The following is a 17838-nucleotide window of genomic DNA, read 5'->3' on the forward strand; positions in this document are numbered from 1 at the left end:
GCCTGAGAAGATTTTCAGGAAGTAGAAAAGCTGCGCTGACTACAGGTTTGACAGTCTCCAGGGAGTGGAGGTAGGGTGGGAGGACAGATTCTTGCAAGTGGCCTGCTGCAGAGTGGGGGACGAGACCAAAGAGGCTGTACTGGAGGACAGTGGGGGTCACCCACCTGAGTCCGTGTCTGCTCTGGCTACTGGGGAGCCTAGGTAGAGAGTTTTTCTAACTATTGGCTATAGGGCTCATGGGTCTACCCCTGCTCCTGTGGTTCACCTTGAGGACAGTTTCTGGCCAGCCAGCTAAACATCCTGTTTGTTTCTGTGCTCCCTCTGCCCCCCTGGTGGTTAGCTATAGGACCATTGTTGACTCCACCTTGGGCTTGGTAATTTCCCACTTGCCTGGGAGGAATTCCATTGTGCAGCAGCTAGGTATATAAGGATTTTCCTAAGCTTCAATAAACAGCCTTCGGCTGATCTCCTCTTGAATGACCCAGGTCTCTTGTATTTTCTTTCAGTCTCCAGGCCCTTGCCCAGCTCACGAATGGACAGTGGCCTGCCAACTGTACCGAGAGCAAGACAGGCATTACAATTGGCAGTTGATGCAGATTCTGGATAGATTAATACTTAGTAAGTAAATAAAGAATTAAAATTTAAGATGTTTTGACCGACATGTTAAAGATAGATTTTAGTATTTCCCCAGCCTTTTCTGTCCACAGCCAATGTCTGGAGGGTCTGTTTGTGAACAGTGCAAAACCTATGGTAATACGTTTCTCTTCTTATCAAACAAGAGGAAATTCAAACATCTATCTTTATGAATTTGCTTTTGTTGTTTGTCACGAGCCCTCCTGAGTGGGCCTTCTGACCTCACTTAGAGGTCTGCAAGTGAATGACACTCAGGGTAGCAGTTCCCTGCTTTGTCTGAACTACATCTATTGTATAGGCACTTCAAGGTCTTACAGTTGTTCCGTCACAGCTAATAAGCAAGTATCATCACCACAGGCAAGGAAATAATATAACACAAGCAATGTCACACAAGCACATATCTATTCCTGAATCCTAGGCAAGCATTACTATATTCTATCTAATAAGGCATTGGGGTGCACAACCTGATGATGGTTCGTGGCTCTCGACGTAGACCTCTGGATCAGCAAGTCTTGATCCGCAGGCAAGAGCTTGTTCTCTGGCTCTTGGAAGATCTCTGGTCCAATGTCTCGTTGATTGATTGATTGATTGATTGATTGATTGATGCTGTAGAGTTTCTCTGGCACCTCTCCGACACAGTCTCTAGCAGATCATCTTGAGAATGTCTTGTGGTCTTTTTGCCTCAGTTTATATACTATTCCTCAGCCTTACCTCACTCTTCCCTGCGTCACACTCCAGATTAACACTCCTGTCTGCCTGTACGTCACTCTTAGCATCACTGCACACATGTCTGCTAGTGCCGTTTCTCCTGGACTTGTCTCAGACTTGTCCTAACAGACTCATTTAGGTTTTGTCCTTACAGACTCATAACATTGTTTCACTTGCTCAGATCTGTAGAGAAAACTCTCAACATAGATATGAGAAAACTCTCAGATCTGTAGAGAAAACTCTCACTACAAATGGCGCCCAGATGTGGATAACTGAAGCCACAGAAAGCCTGAGAAAGTTTGGGAAAGAATAGAGTAAAGCATGTTTTCTTGGTAGCAGCAATTTCTCGGGTCTGCTCTGCTGGCTAGAGGCAAGCAAGTGCTCTTAGATGCTTCCTGACTCAGCTTTAGCTGCAAAACCCTGCAGCTCCTTTAAGAGGTCCTGCCACGAAACACTTAAACCGTGTTGATGAAAAGCTGAACGCATGCTTTTCAGTTTTCAGCTGTAGCAGGAAAAAAAGTCACGCTGTTTTAAAATGCTGGCTTTCTGGGCTGTTCTGCTAGGGCAAACTCTGACTCTTTCACCCAAGTGGTTCTGACTACAGAGGTTTTGAGTGTTGTTTAACACTGTTGCAGCTTGCTTGCTGGCAAGGACCTTGAAACGCCATAGAGTTGTGAAGATAAACGTGGCTACAGCTGGTACCTCTGCCGTGAGGCTGGAAAGCTAAGGAATGGGCTGTATCCAGTGGTCAAAGCCATGGCTCTCCATATTGCTTAGCAAATTAAAGACTCATGTGGTCAAAAAAAAAAGAAAAATATACAGTAAAGAGAGATTCAAAGAGGAAGAAAACCTCTAAATGGTTTACAGTGTGTTAAAAATATAAACAGGCTAAACGTTAAAGTCAATCAAAATAAAAAAGAAAGAAAGAGAGAAGTAGGGTATGGTGGTACACACCTTTAATTCCAATGTCTGGGAGGCAGCGGTAGATTGACCTCTGTGACTTCAAGGGGTAGAGGTAGATTGACCTCTGTGACTTCAAGGTGTGGTAGCACACACCTTTAATCCCAATGCCTGGGAGGCAGAGACAGACAGATCTCTGTGAGTTCAAGGTGTTGTAGCACAGATCTTTAATCCTAGCACTGGGGAGGAAGAGACAGAGGGATCTCTGTGAGTTCAAGGACAGCCTGGTCTACAGAGTTATTCCAGGACAAAGATATACAGAGAACCTGTCTCAAAAAGTAAAAGTAAAAATAAAAAAAATAGAGGTTAAAATAAAGCCACATAAAGATGGAAAATACACAGAGAATCTTGATATTGTATGCTATTATGCTTTCTTTGAATGGTTTGAATGCTGAGGAAGGAGCAACAACTGCTAAAAGATATTTGTTTATAAATGCTGCTGAACTAATCCAAGATAGATATTTTGAAAATACCTTGACTTCAAAATTTGGATCTAAGGTTATGATGCTTTGGAAAAGTTCTTCTTTTCTTTTCACAGAGGATGAGACCCTGTGGATTGCTTCTATCCCAACATGGTATGATAGATCCTGTCCTCCTGAAAGGTTGCTGTGAACACCCTTAAGAAATTACTTTGCTCAACTGCCAACTGAGATGAATCTAGCACACAGTTTATACCATGAAAGACCTGATTAACAGTGCCCTTATACAGCAGGAAGAAGTTTGGAGAGAAATAACTACGTCCGTATTCCCAAATATTGCTTATAAATGTTCTTTTACATTTAAAGGGGGATATGATATAGATATGAATAATTTGCATTGGTATGGATTTTAAGGGCAATTTTGTTATATGTATATATTTCTGATCTTGCTTGAGGTATTGTGATTCTGTAATTCATTTAAAAATGCAATGTATAATTAAAAATAAAGGTTGTTAATGGATAATCATCGATAATAGTCAAGCTTGTAGTAATGTTAGTTTGATTTTCTAGATGTGCATAGATATATTTCAGATAGGCATTCTTCATATCTTTCAAAGACTACAGAACATGGCATTTAATGTTTTAATAACTTAGGGCTTTTCATGACAATGAGACACGTCTGCGCCTGGCAGCACCAATCTATTTCAAGAAGAAGATGGGCATCAAAGAGGCTCCTTATGGAGTTGGTTAGCCATTTGGGCAAGAAACTGCTCTTGCCTGGACTGTTGTATAAACTGGACACAGAGAACCCACAGAGAAAGGACTACTGAACTTGCCTAAAGGTGAGATGATCTTTCAGGGTTCCTGATTCATGAAAGAATCTTCGAGACATTCTGCAGGACACAGCAGATAGTGACTGAACTGTCTTTGAAACTTCCTGCTTCATTAAAATGTCTGCTGGATAGTATGGTCCTGAAGGCTGAAGATGGATGCCCCAATGGTACAAAAGAACTTTGGGTGACTGTACAGGCAGTGAGATGTCTCTGTCATTTCTAGAGTTTTGGAAGTTGCTTACTTCTTGTTTACTTAGGTAATACTATATCCTTCTGGAGTCTTTGATGGAGTTGAAGAATGGTTAGTTATAGTTTTCCATTATTATGATAAAGATAAAATAGATATAAATATTTTAACTGTAATTCTTACTCGATAACTGTTTTGTTGTATGTAATTTTACTATGTTAAAGTGAAAGCTTTCTTTTTTGTTTAAATAGAAAAAGGAGAAATGATGTAGGTGGGCTTTTTGTCTATGTGTTATTTTCATTGGTTAATAAAGAGACAGCTTTGGCCCCTTGATAGGACAGAAAATTAGGTAGGCAGAGTAAACAGAACAGAATGCTGGGAAGAGGGCAATGAGGCAGATGCCATGGAGCCAGCCACCAGGTCAAACATGCTGAATCTTTCCCGGTAAGCCACCACTTTGTGGTGCTACACAGATTATTAGAAATGGGTTAATCAAGATGTGAGAGTTAGTCAGTAACTAACTCTAGAGATAATGGGCCAGACAGTGTTTAAGTGAATATAGTTTCCGTGTTATTATTTCTGGGGCTAAGCTAGCTGTGCTGGAGCCGGGTGGGATGAAAAGCAGGCCTGCCCGCAGCTTCTCACTACATCTGGGTGCCAACCAAGTAAGTTCTTTGTCATTTTTTTAATCAGTAACTCAAGTAAAATCTCATCCTTCTCAAAGATCTCTGACAGTTTGATAGCTGAGAGGTTTTGCCAGGTTACCTCAGCAAATAAAAAATACTTTTCATTGTACGAAAATATGTCACAGTCATTATACAATGCATACGTCTAAAACTTCTGTTTTTACAAACCCAAGGAGTTCTTGTGAGTTCCTGGGAGCCGAATTAAAGAACCCACCTTAAATAGGTCAGATACATCCCCCTCAATTCCCTGGTCCTAAAAATTTTTTCCTTAATTTAACTTTGTCCTCTGTTCTGCCAATATCCTAACCAGGTACAAGGGACACCAGACATTTCCATGCCACAGACACCTGTTGGGAGCAGAGGCCAACTATGCCACGATGTGACCAGCACCCAGCCTTCACTCGGGTTCCCCCTGAAAGACGACACCCACAAATCAGCCGGAAGCAGTCTTGAGAATTCGCCACCCCAATTCCTTCAAACTGTGGTGTCTAATCTCCTGCTTTTTATTACAAAAAGGATCCGGGAATGTTATTCCTTTTGGTCTCTGGTCCCTTTAAGGGACAAGCCACGCCCACTCCCAGCAACCTCTGACCTCTCATCGTCATCTTGGTCTCTTTCTGTTCTCTCTCTTGGTGTGTGCACACGTGTTTCTGTCTGTCTCTCTCTTTCTCTTTGTCTCTGTCTTTCTGTCTGTCTGTCTCTCCTTTAAGTAATAAATGTTTAGCCTTATGTCTATTTCCTATGTCTTGTAAGCTTTTTATCCGCTGCCTGCCAGGAACTGTCTATCTTTGGACAAGGGGCTTGCAGGTCAGAGGCATTTTTATTTCATGGATCTCTAAGACATAGTAATTAACACTTAAAATGTAACTTTGACTCTCACAAATATGTTCTCAATATAGGAGCCTATCAGAAACAACTTCAGCTGATAATCTTCCAACTTCTGGGTGAGAAAATTTATTAAGAGCTTTGCTAAATATGTTACATCAAGGACAGAAAGATAAAGCCCAATTGTAAGAGTTTACTACCTCAGCAAATGTTGGTGGAAGCAAGAGGAAATGAACTTTTTGTCTGCAGGCTCCACAGATGAGGCCCACACATGGGACACTGGGATGATCTACATTTTTTGCATATGAGATTAATGTGCACAAAACTTGATTTCGTATTATGTAAGGAATGGTTAATACATTGGGCAACATGTGGAAGACTGCGGGGACATTTTTTTCCTGCTCTGTCTAGTTCCTTAATTGTTAAGGACTGGCTTCAAGTGTAACATACCCTTCATTTTACTCAGGCCCTCATCCTACTTCTGGGAGGTAAAATGTATTTGATGGGTGAGTTCAAAGCTCTCATAGGGTTGAAGGATGCCTTTACTTGGCTTTTGAACTGGTACCCTGAGGACCAAACAAAATGGAATGCTAAAGATCAGATTAAGAATTGTCTTTGGTATTTAGTTTTAAGACATCTTTCACTTTTCCAAGTCTACAAAGCTTGAAGTAGGCTTACAATAAGTCAGAGATTTTGTTCCTGTTTAAAATCTCACTGTGAGAAGAACCAGATGCTCACCCAGCGGTTTAGTAGGACAACACTTTGCTGTTAAAGAAGTGGCTCAGTTTTCTGACTTTTTCATTTTATTGTATGTGTACAGGTGTTTTGTCTGCGGGTATGTCTGTGCACCGTGTGTGTGTGCAGTGCCATCAGAGGCCAGAGAGGACACCAGCGTCCCGCAGGCTGGTGTTACAGACAGCTGCAGATGCCATGTGGATGATGAGAATCAAAACTGGATCCTCTGAAAGAGCAGCCAGTGCTCTTAACCAGAGTCATTTCTCCCACTCTTGAGTCTATTTGAGGCAGAGTTCAGGTGAAAATATTTCTTTGTGGCATTTATTGTTAACTGTATGTCTTTGTCAGCACGTGAACAGCACTGAAAAGGAACAAGTTCACACTTCTCTGATGCAGTGTCACTGTTCCGCCTGAGTGTGCTGCTTCTTTGATGTCAGCACCGGATGACGAGCTGATTGGTTCTCTACACCGGAACCAGGAATTGGTTCTCATCACTCGGGTGATGTTCTTTGCCTTGATGTCATACTCAAATTGCCTTGAGCCACGGAAGAAATAGAAGAAGCCTAGGAGCAAAGAGGCATGGTTAGTTACCTTGCATAGCGCTCACTGCTCCTCTGCATTTTAATTTTATAAATGCAGAATCCAACAACATTGTAAAGAAGGGAGCCACTGTGGGATCACAGAGATGGACTTTGCTCCCACCCACTCCAGGTAAACCACCGAGAAGGAAGCCTAACAAGTTTCAGAAGGGTCTCTGTGTGTGGTAGCCAGACCCCAGCTGCCAGCTAGCTTTCCACAAGGCATCTCACTGGAAAAGAAGGCCCCTCTGAGTTTGTCCTTGGACTCCCTGCCCTCATTTCTATAGATCTGCAACATCTGTTATCTATTTCAGACTTTGAGGTTCTGGTTAGATATCATGGAGACAGTCAATTGTGGCATCAAATGCTTTAAAAATATTATTATTCTCATTACAATTGTGTATGAGAGTACATGTACATGCCATAGTATATTGTGGGGCTTAGAGGACAGCTTTGTGGATTTGATTCTCTCCACCCTCCTTTACGTGAGATCCAGTGATTAAATTTGGGTTATCAGACAGACATGACTGCTAGCATCTGTGCCCACTGCATCGTTTTACTGGCCCTCAAACAATTTTTTAGGTCATCTGTCATTTCATGGTCCAAGAGATTGTCTTTGAAAACCCAGAATGTGGACTTTATGCATTAACTTACCTAAGGTTCTGGGTTGAGGATGCAGCTGATTGGCAGAAAATTTATCTGCTACTAGTGGGGCTCTTGGTTCAATCCTCAGTACAGTGAAGAATTGCAAGCTCAACAAAGCCTCAACCAACCAGTCCAACAACCAAGAAACCCAATTGCTAAATAGTCTCTTAAAATCTCCTGGGTCTCACTCAAAATCCTACTGCCTCAGACATTTAAAACATAGTTTTCTCATACATGGATTCCAAGTCATGTACCTCAAGCTATACATACATATATTATGTATATGTATATGTGGTATATAATATTGTGTGTGTGTGTGTGTGTGTGTGTGTGTATAATGTGTGTTTGAGAAAATCATGGCCATCTTGTGAGTTTATTTATCTTTCACACATTAAGGGCTCTTTTAGGTCGTATCTTAGATCAATGGGGACTAAAATTAATTTTGGGTCTCCTTACATAGACATGAAGCAGCATCTCAGAATCCAGTTCATCGCCTCCTGTTTCCGTTTGGTAGTGTGTACAGGGGTAATATTTATCAACCGGTGTATGTCCTTGAGAATGGTAAAATTATATTAAAACAAAATGTGTATTGCTTTCTTTTTTTACACAGTGGAAGCACTGACACCCACCGTTATGCTGGAAAACAGCGTCCACACGAATGCCAATTCCTGGGAAGTACTTCACTATCCTCTGTGGGAACCCTCTGTCCATGACTTGTGCCATCTCATCATACCTGCATGAAAAGATTCCAAAGGCTTGATGTCTGTTTGGTGAACTTAATCTTTCTACTGCTCAGTTTAGCAGGGTTATGAGGACTGGCAGAAGAAATCATCTAATAGGACCAATGATAAAAATGTGACAAAGATTGTTCGAATAATCGTGTGTGTGTATGCATGCGCGTGCACATGCACGTGTGTGTGGGCATACACAGAATTCCAAATGTGCGTGCACATTTGCTGCTGTACCCAAGTTTTGACCTAAGTCTGGGAATTGAACGTAGGTTCTCATGTGTGTAAAGTAAGTGCTTTGTTGACTGAGCCATCTCCCCATCCTCCACTTACCATCTCTTAGAAACAGTAAGAACAATGAATGCTAGGGGCTAAGATATAGTTTTGTGGACAAGGACTGTAAACCACCACCAACAACAACAAAACCACTGAGGAAAAGGCCCCACCATCTGTCAGAGTAGTTCTCTCTGAAGAAATCGTAGAGCAAATGGAGGCTCACTTTGTACCTCTTCCAGGTTCTTATTGGCTATACTTCTGTCATTGAGAATCTGGTTCGCATTGATAGGTTATTATTTTTCTTATTTTTATGTAAGTTGGAGGGAGATTATCATCCAAACATCTTAGTTTGATAAATGCCACACACCAGAGATTGCCCTCAAAGCGATTCACCACAAGACTGCAGATTCATTTTGCTTTTGTCTGTGTGGGGTGATATTGTGGCTGGTGACTTCCTCTGAATCACATAAAAGGGTTAATTGTCAGAGTTACCTCCAGCACCAGATGCCCACAAAAAAGAAGGTTTTCCTTGTGTCGTGGTCACAGACAGCTGCATCAATTTTCTTCACACGTCTTGGAAACCCGAGTGTGTGGATGGATTTGGGGTAATCAGGCAAGACAGCGTACCCCCTGATCACCCAGAAATTCTCATCTAGAGAGAGAAAGAGGTATCTTCAGAAGCCTTCTGCTCTGTGTCTTACAAGGAAAAAGAGATGAGATGACTTGGGAAGTTTGGAAATAACTGGATATCTAGTTCCTCAGCTCCAAGCCTGGTTATCTCATCCTCCATTGTTCTTTATTCTTGTTCTATTTATTTTTATTTGCTAAATGTGACAGTCATATAAAAGGGAACACAGAACTGAGATAGACTGTCTTCTTTGTTTGGAAGAAAAAGAATGGACTTCTATACTTTTTTTTAAAACCAGTACTATTTTTGTATATGGATGCTTTGTTTGCATGTGTGCCACTGCAGTGTGTCAACCTGGTCCCTGTGGTCATAGTTACAGCATCTATTGCTGTGAAGAGACGCCATGACTACAGTAACTCTTATAAGGAAAACATTTAATTGGGTGGCTTACAGTTTCAGAGATTTAGTCCGTTATCATCATGGTGAGACATGGTGGCATGCAGGCAGGCATGGTCCTGGAGAATTGGCTGAGAGCTATACATGTTGATCCATGAGCAGAAGGACATGAACTTTCTGCCACACTGAGAGTAGTTTGAGCAAAAGAGACCTCAAAGCCCACCCCCACAGTGGCACACTTCCTCCAACAAGGCCACACCCACTCAAACAAAATCATACTTCCTAATAGTGCCACTCCCTTTGGGGGCCATTTTCTTTCAAACCACTGTACCCATGGAGGCCAGAAGAGGTCATTGGATTCTTTAGGACTATTGTAAACTGTGGTGTGGATGCTGGACATTGAACTCAGCCAGCTCTCTTAACTGCTGACCAGCTCTGGACTGCCACAGTTTTTATCATATGTATTTCTTTCAATGAATTGTCATATCCATAGAGAGAGCCTAGTTTATTGTTACTTATGACAGGAATGTAAATTAGGGGAAAAGTTCTATCACTCAGCTTATGATGAGGATTGTATTTGACCAAAATACCCATTGTCCTGTTTAGGAAAGAGGAGGAAAACACAGGCAAGTTTACCTTTGAACACAAGTATCTGATCTCTGGGGCTTTCATAGGCAGCTTGAAGGTCAGCTGGCAGAGACGGCCAGAAGGAAGCAATTGACTCAAATTCCACATCAGCAATATCAAAGTAGGTCCTCCATAAGTGCCTAGGGAAATTCAAAACATGTCACGGATGTTGTCCGGGTGTCTGTGTGCATCAGCAGGTGGCAGTCTGCTGTTTGTCTTTTCTGTGGCACTTGTGTGCATGTGTGGTATGCATGCGTGTGTGTATGCCTCTTATGTATGTGGGGCACACATGTGAGTGGTGTGTTTATGCCGGTGTGTGGAGGCTGCAGTCGCCTCTGGATATTTTCTTTGTTTTCCACATCACTTATTGAGGAAGAGTCTCTTGCTGTGGAGTGCTGATGTGCTTAGCAGCAGGCTCTCCAGGTGGGTGGGAGACATGGGTGTCTTCAAGCAGATGTGAACTGGTGTGTAAATGTCCTCAACGTTTAACACCAGCTTCCTGAAATCAGCTCTACATTGACTTTGAGACACTCTTCAGATCAATGTTCATTTTAGCTAAGAAGCTCTAGCAAGTTAAATTTGCTTAAAATACTTCAAATTAATTTTCCAAATAAGTATGAGGTGTATGCATATAATAAAACATTTGAATAGTATGTGCATTGTAAAATGTGAAGCATGTGTGATCTTACAGAGACCAGGACTTCCGGTTTACCTCCAAGTTCCTTTGAAAAGAAAGGTCTTCATAAGAAGGTGGGGTGTCAAGGGGATAGGTTTACCTGCCTTTAAAGAACATGACTTCTCTGCGGAAGGTAGTGATAGCATCCATAGCCAGGCCAGGGTCTGCACAGGCGTGGGGCTCAGTGGGTCCCTTTGGCTTGGTGGGTGTCTTGGGCGGACTTCCTTCAAGGAGAAAAGGAAGACTATGGTGGGTTCCGGAGTCAGGGACTGTGTCCACACCAGGCTCTTACCCAAGCCTGGGTTTACTTCATGATAGTATTTCAGGAAGCAACCATCTGCGTTTACTCCTCTCAGAAAAGCTTTCTGTCTAGTTACATACACATTTAGCTGCTCACCATAGATGGACTGGATTCCGTCAATATCATCCTGAGAAAGTGGGTATTTGCTAGGGTCCAGGGAGACGTAATTGGGAAACATCAAGGCTGTTTGATCATTGGAGTGAGAGAGCCCCAGAGAGTGTCCAAACTCATGAGCAGCCACAAGAAACAAGTTGAACCCTTGATAAAAACAGAAAACATGTCTGTGGGAATTGACAAAGAAATTAACCTCAGCAGGCAGAGACTGGAGACCACTCCCTCAGGGATGAGTAGTATTCCTTCACTGGCAGAGTAGGATACACTTTTATTTCCAGGACCCAGGAGGCAGAGGCAGGAAGGTCTCTTTGAGTTCAAGGCTAACTTGGTCTACATGTATTCCAGGCTAGCCAAGTTTACAAGGTGAGATCCTGTCTCAAAAGCAAAACAAACAAATCAAAAACAAGTTGATAGTATTGTTTTAAGAACTGGATTTGGGGCTGCTTGACTTTATATGATCATCCTTACGTTCTTTTGTGGTCCTCCATCAACTGACTGAGAAAGCCCTAGTTTCTTCCGTTAGCCTTCAACAATCCAGCCCTTGCCTTTTTCCAACCACAGACTCCTCTGCACAGCCCTTTGGCATTATTTCCAGTCTCACTTTGATTTCTCATCTATACTAAGTTCTTTTACTTATTTATTTTTTAGATGGAGTCTCATGCACACTTGTTTGTAGCTGAGGATGATCTTCAACTCCTAACCTCCCCGCTCCCCACCAGCCTCTCTTTCCAGGTGTAGAATCACAACCATGCACTACCACACCCAGTTTATTCAGTCCTGGAGGCTGAACTCAGAGCTGTATACACAGCTGGGAAAAACTCTTCCAACTGTGCTCCCCCCACCCTTTGCTCAGCTCTGCATTCATTCCTCCTGCTTGGTCAGTGTATGCTAGCGCCTTCTCTCTGCTCCAAAGGAATGTAAAACAGCAGGCAGGTGACAGTCCTCTCGAGCTTCCGGCCCATGCAGAGCTAAGTTGAGTATATTTATCCTCTTTTTTTTGGAAAACCAATCTTTCTAAACTTGGACCACAACTCTAGCCTTCTTAATAGTTCACCTCACACGTTCTCTTTGGCAGGTGGCTTGAAGCAATGTGTAATATAGAAATTAACACTAATTATTGGTTAAGGATAGTCAGATGGTGAAACCTTCCACGTCTGGCTCTGGATGTGAAAGGGGAGCTTGCTGGAGAAAGGTTGCCAATCCTGAGTTTGATAAATACTTAGGCCACTTTTTATAACTGGCTGAGCACATGTACATTGGCTCTGAACCAAGATGAAAACCAAACAAACAGTGGTTGTTCCTCAGTAGAAGACAGACAGCAGACGCACCTTCCCTCCACCTCTCAGTTTTGAGTGCAGCACTCCTCCTCTGTCCCTTGTCTGTGATGCTAACTCAGGTGGTCATGAACTCACCCCAGGTTCCTCCTGTTGCCTGAAGCGAAGCTAGCGCTGACTTCTTGACCTGTCTCACTGCACTGGAGGAAATAGCTTCATGTGCCCAGTGGAGGGAGTGGCCAGGCTTGGTAGAAAATAAACTCGACACAAGCAGGGTATTGGGAGCTCATGGAGTCTGGTGTGATCTGCAGCTTTGCTTGCTGTCTATCGAGAAGGCCATGACTCTTACTTCCCTGGGACCTTGGAAGTCAGACCCTGAGCCCAAACTGTGGAGTCACTTACAGGGATAAAAGAATGGTAACAGCCAAAAGCTCTACTCCTTTGCACAATAGACACAGTGTCAGCACAGTGAAGCTGGGTGCTTTGTTTAAAAATTTGACAGTACAATGAGGCTGAAGAGATTGGTCAGGAGTTAAGAGCACTGGCTGCTCTCCAGAAAACCTGGATTCAATTCCTGGGACCCACAACTCTTGTTCCAGGCGATCTGATGTCCCCTGAAGGAATCATGCACACACGTGTTATATAAACATGTGTAAGAAAAATACTCATGCACTGAAAACAACACAACAACTGTCCAGTGTAGTCAGGCTCATCAATAAATAAATAAATAAGTAAAATAAAATAAAACTAACACACTCGCTTTAAGGGGCTAGATCAAACATAAGAACTGGGTCTAGTCCTTTTGCAGATGGGGGAGGTAGCTAATAGAGAAGGGCTATGATAAATGGGATGTCCTTCTGTATATGTGTGCTTTTATTGGTTGATAAATAAAGTTGTTTGGGCCAATGGCGTAGCAGAGCAAAAACAAGGTGGGAAATCTGAACATATATATATATATATATATGGAGAGAGAGAGAGAGAGAGAGAGAGAGAGAGTGTAAGCATGTAGCCGCCAAAGGAGAAGAACATGCCGGAACCTTAGGAACCATACCGGTAGGCCATACCCTCATGGCATTATACACAGATTGATAGAAATGGGTTAATTTAAGATGTAAGAGCTAGCTAGGAATACATAGAGTCTTTGGCTAAACAGTGCTGTGATTAATAAAGTTTCTGTGTGATTATTTGGTTCTGGGTGACCGGGAAATGAACGAGCAGTCTCCTGCTACAGGGATACACTTTCAAACTGATTCTTTATGGGCCATATACCCACACAGTACTCTTTAACCTCGGGATTGAAAGCACCAGCCCTCGTAAGTTTTGTGGCGGTCTTCAAGCTACTGGTGACTGCAGCCATTGGTTTAGGGTGCAGCCTGGGGTGAGTGTGGGTATTAAGGAACATGAACAGCTGCACGGCTGGAACTTCTGGGAACACCTCTGGGGTTCATATACCACCTCGCATAGCTTTGTCTACACAATGGAGTGGCAGGCGCTGTGGCCATTCATAGTGCTGTGTTAATGTGTGCATGGATAAACAGCAAACACTGTTCCCACACCAGGACTGGTAACACCGTGAGTGCTCTGTTTGGACAAGACTACACAAGCACAATTATTATTAATAGTTGTTAATCACTTCACTAATGTGATCTGAGAATGTAGAAAATTATGAGAGAAATTAGATTTGGGTCCAAGAGTCAGCTAACCATACAGAGATTATTAATGTAATTTTCTTATAGTGAAGATTAGACTCACCTTCCCCATCCTTGGCTGTCCAGTTCTCGTCTTCATCAAAGTGAGTATCACCACCTAGACCCAGACCAGGAGGAAAGGCATGGCCAAGGACTCCCAAGGGACCATCAAAATGACGAGGACACCAGCCATGGACTGAGATAGTTGATGGGGAGAAGAGTTAGCTTCCTGAGATCTTAGAAATCGCCACATCCCCTCCCATTGCAAGACTTACCTCCAGTCCTAAAGGCTATCATGATGTCTGCAACCCCCTTGGAAATCTTGGTGAACACCAGTGGAGTGACCTTGCTCCAAACTTCTAGTGCTTTCTGAATAGCCTCATCCACATCAGCTCGTCTCATATCTGGAGTGTAGTTCATTATTCTGAAAAATAGGTAAAATTACAGCAATTACAGATATATACATTCTCAAATGATCTATCATCTACATATATACTACATATATACTTCATGAGTGTGGGTGTGCCTGAGTGTTTGTATGTGTACTATATGTGTGCAAGGGTATGCAGAAGTCAGAAGAGGGCATTGCATCCATTTGAACTGGGGTCGCACACAGTCAACAACAGTGCATGGTCTTGGGGACTTTGGGAATTGAACCTGGGTCCTCAGTTAGAGCATAAAAACTCTTAACTAATTAGTTATTCCTCTAGCCCCTTAGCCAGCTTTTTTTTTCCAATTCAATCTCTTGTAGCTTCTTATCCTTAGATAGCTGAAGGCAAATGCCTCTTTATACTGGGACCTACCCAAGATTTGAGATTTGGCAGCTTTAAGACACACGCACACACACATACACATACACACACACTACAAATACATATCTTACACACACATCACAGGCATATACTTACAGATACACCACCACACACACACACCACACATATACTACAAACTATACACACACACACACACACACACACACACACACAGCCTTCCCATTTTTCTGTCCATCTTATTATGCCTCCAATGCACTGTAGCAAATAGCAATGCTTCCTGTCCTGAGCTTACGCTGAAGAGAAGAACCCAGAGATTAGAGTGTCTTTCCCTAAGCCCGTGTCCTCTGCAACAGCCTTTGGATTTAGTTTCTCTGTGGCTAAGGCAGCAGTATCAGTATATCCCACAGTTTAGGTCTAACGTGGAGACAGGATACATGGGACCCGTAAAGTGGCATGCATTGTGAGGTGAGTTAGAAAGCCATTATGATGGTTGCTTCTTGGAGATTAATCGTTTGGGTTATTTATGTAAGTTGGTAGAGCCATTACCTGTACGTGAGGTTGTGTTTTCTCCACCCAGGCAGGGTGTAACCATATTGTCCCACATCAGGTACCCCACACCTGGGCATCTTCATGATCTCAAGAGTGTCTGAGTCCAGCTCTCCGGTCACTGTCAATCCAAAAAATGCTTGCATTTCCCGAAGTTTGCTGTCTAAAAGACTCCTGTTCTTACTTTGGACAAGATGACTCCCTTCTATTTCAAGAGAGTAGAACTGGTTGAGATATGCCTGGTCAAAACAAAAAAATAGACAAAAAGGGGACACAGGCTACAGGAAAGCAAATATTCTCCAATGAAACAAAGTGGCCTGAGCTCTGCTTTGGCAGCAGGAGGATGAAAAGGAAATAAACAGGAAGGGGAAGAGTAGGGCAGCTGCAAAGGGAGGCACTGTGCTTTCCTCCAGTGCCAGCAGCCATTGATTGACAGGAGTGCAGTTAGCCAAGCCAAACAGTCCGTGCAGCACGCACCCTCCACTGACATGCAGCCACACTGCTTGCTCGGTGCCACACAGCTTAAGCATTTTTGCTATTCCTTTTATTTTGTAAACGTCAGGAGATATCAGGGGTGATTATCTATTCTGCAGACTTACATGATTTAACCAAAATATGATAAATTGACTGGCTTTCAGAAGGAATCGCTAAAGCCACATACTTTTCCACATATACACATTCATATACACACATCTATATGTGCATACACACATTTGTGTTTCTCTCTTTGTATATATACATACACAAACACATATAGTTTATGTGCCTAAAGTGTCCTAGATCATAGACTTCTACAGTTAGTTGTCCTGAAATGTTTTTATACGAACTTCTATCCTTGTAAACTGTTCCTTTTTTCTCTCCTGTTGGCCCCTTAGTGACCACTGTTTGAAGGTGTAGCAAATTCAATCTCCTCCCCACTGCCCCTTCCCTTCCCCTCAGACCCAGTTCATGTCTTTAGAGTTAGATACATGGAAGGGACCACATTCTTCTGAGACCCTCTGGGACGCTGCAGGAGTTTGCTCTCTTGGAATGTCCTGAGAGAAGCCATACACGGAACATTTTAGCGTCAGTTGCTAATAGCATGCGTTGCAATCCTACCTGGGCCAGTTGATCGAGTCTGCCATTTGTGTCCTTTCGGTCTGAAGGAAATGCAGAAGAAAGTGCTATAAAATTCAATAGCAAGGGCAGAAGGCCCTTCATTCTTGCCTCTCTAGTTAAAGCTTCTTCCTGTTTGCATAAGACATAGAAAGCTCACAGTAAGACGTGGCATGAACTATTCACTTAATTAATAACAGCCAAGAACACTTGCCACGAAGTGTCCCATTACTCCCTCCACCCTAGATAGACTGGAATTTTGCAATCAGAGTCTGTGATTGTTTATCCAGTGTATTTCTTACTTTTGAAATGAATATAATAAATAGCAAGGTGCCAAGTGGCTTTCTCTTCTCAAAATTGATAGATTTCAGGATGAATTTTGAAATAATTTTCTGCCCAGAACCACTAGCATATCTTTTGATATATGATGCAAAAAGACAGTTGCCTCCTTAGCCTTTTCTGCAGGGAAAGGAGAGTGCGCTATCCAGCCTTCTGCAGCCCCATGACAACGATGCAGGACAATCAGACGTGATAGGGAGTCAAGTCAAAGCAGGAACTCAGTTTATTACCGTGAGCATCAGCTTATATAGGTCAAGTGACATCCTGTGATATGGGGTACCTCCAGCCAACGAGAGACAGCCAACCCCTCCCTCTGGCTGGAGGGGCATCTGCCTAGATTTTGCTGTCTCATCCCTACATGGTAGCTTTGAGACTATCCTTCAAACTCGAACCAGGCTTTTCTCTGTCCTACAGGTCTTGAGGTACAGACCCTGAGATAATTTTGGCCCAACAGACAATTGAGTCAGGAATTAGTTTAAGTAAAACACCGCATCATGTGGTACAGAGCCGGCTTCTGCATGAGCTCTGGGGAGCCTAGCCAAGATCTGCCTCTTGCACAGCCAATGCTCCACCTGCCCTTTGTCTTCAGTTGTAAGGAGCACTAGCTAGCTATCTTGGTAACTGTTCATTTATTATTATGTATTATAGTTTGTATTTGAATGCTTTTGTAATATGTCTTTTTGACATTGATGATGTTAAACATTCCTTATTTTGATTTTTCTTTTTTTTTGACCAGGACTGTCTCTGATTTCTCAGACTTACTTGTTTGGCCTCTGTTTTTCACACTGCTAACTTTCTTCAGATGTCTGGTGAGTCTGTGATGTGCAACCTGTTTGGACTTTCCTGGAAACTTCTATATTCAAGAACAGGCTGGGGAATTGAAAACCTTTCTTGCAGAAGGTGGTTGTGTCTTGGGCCTTCCATGTATTAATCAGAGTTAGATTTTGTTGAACACAACAGAAAAATTTAAAATAGCAAATGGTTAATAATTATAAAATTTACATTTTCCTTGTGCAAGAACATCCTAGGTTTGATAGTCTGTGGTTTTTCAGACGACTCCATATTACCAGGGTCTGTGTGGTTTCTCAAGATCTAGCCACTGCACCTGCATTGCAGGCAGCCTAACACAAGGAAGGAAGAAAGGCAATTCTTCATGTCCTTTGAGAAA

At 42.6% G+C, this 17838-nt stretch overlaps 1 protein-coding gene across 2 annotated transcripts; it reads right to left on the bottom strand.

Moving 5' to 3' along the window:
• Nucleotides 1–6279: 6279 nt before the first annotated feature.
• Nucleotides 6280–16467, bottom strand: Mmp27 (matrix metallopeptidase 27). Of its 2 annotated transcripts, XM_085689945.2 has the most exons (10): nucleotides 16335–16467; nucleotides 15237–15475; nucleotides 14193–14341; nucleotides 13982–14113; nucleotides 10938–11099; nucleotides 10641–10764; nucleotides 9874–10004; nucleotides 8706–8865; nucleotides 7839–7942; nucleotides 6280–6549 (listed from the first exon to the last, which is right to left on the bottom strand). In XM_085689945.2, the coding sequence occupies exons 1-10, from the start codon at nucleotides 16434–16436 to the stop codon at nucleotides 6314–6316; spliced, it is 1539 nt and encodes a 512-aa protein (XP_085546071.2). In that variant the 5' UTR covers nucleotides 16437–16467; the 3' UTR covers nucleotides 6280–6313. The 2 variants fall into 2 exon arrangements, with proteins under 2 accessions (XP_085546071.2, XP_085546070.2); XM_085689944.2 differs by lacking the exon at nucleotides 13982–14113.
• Nucleotides 16468–17838: the final 1371 nt, after the last annotated feature.

Source organism: Myodes glareolus, chromosome 4 (assembly GCF_982192425.1).
Source record: "Myodes glareolus chromosome 4, mMyoGla1.1, whole genome shotgun sequence".
Classification (NCBI taxonomy): domain Eukaryota; kingdom Metazoa; phylum Chordata; class Mammalia; order Rodentia; family Cricetidae; genus Myodes; species Myodes glareolus.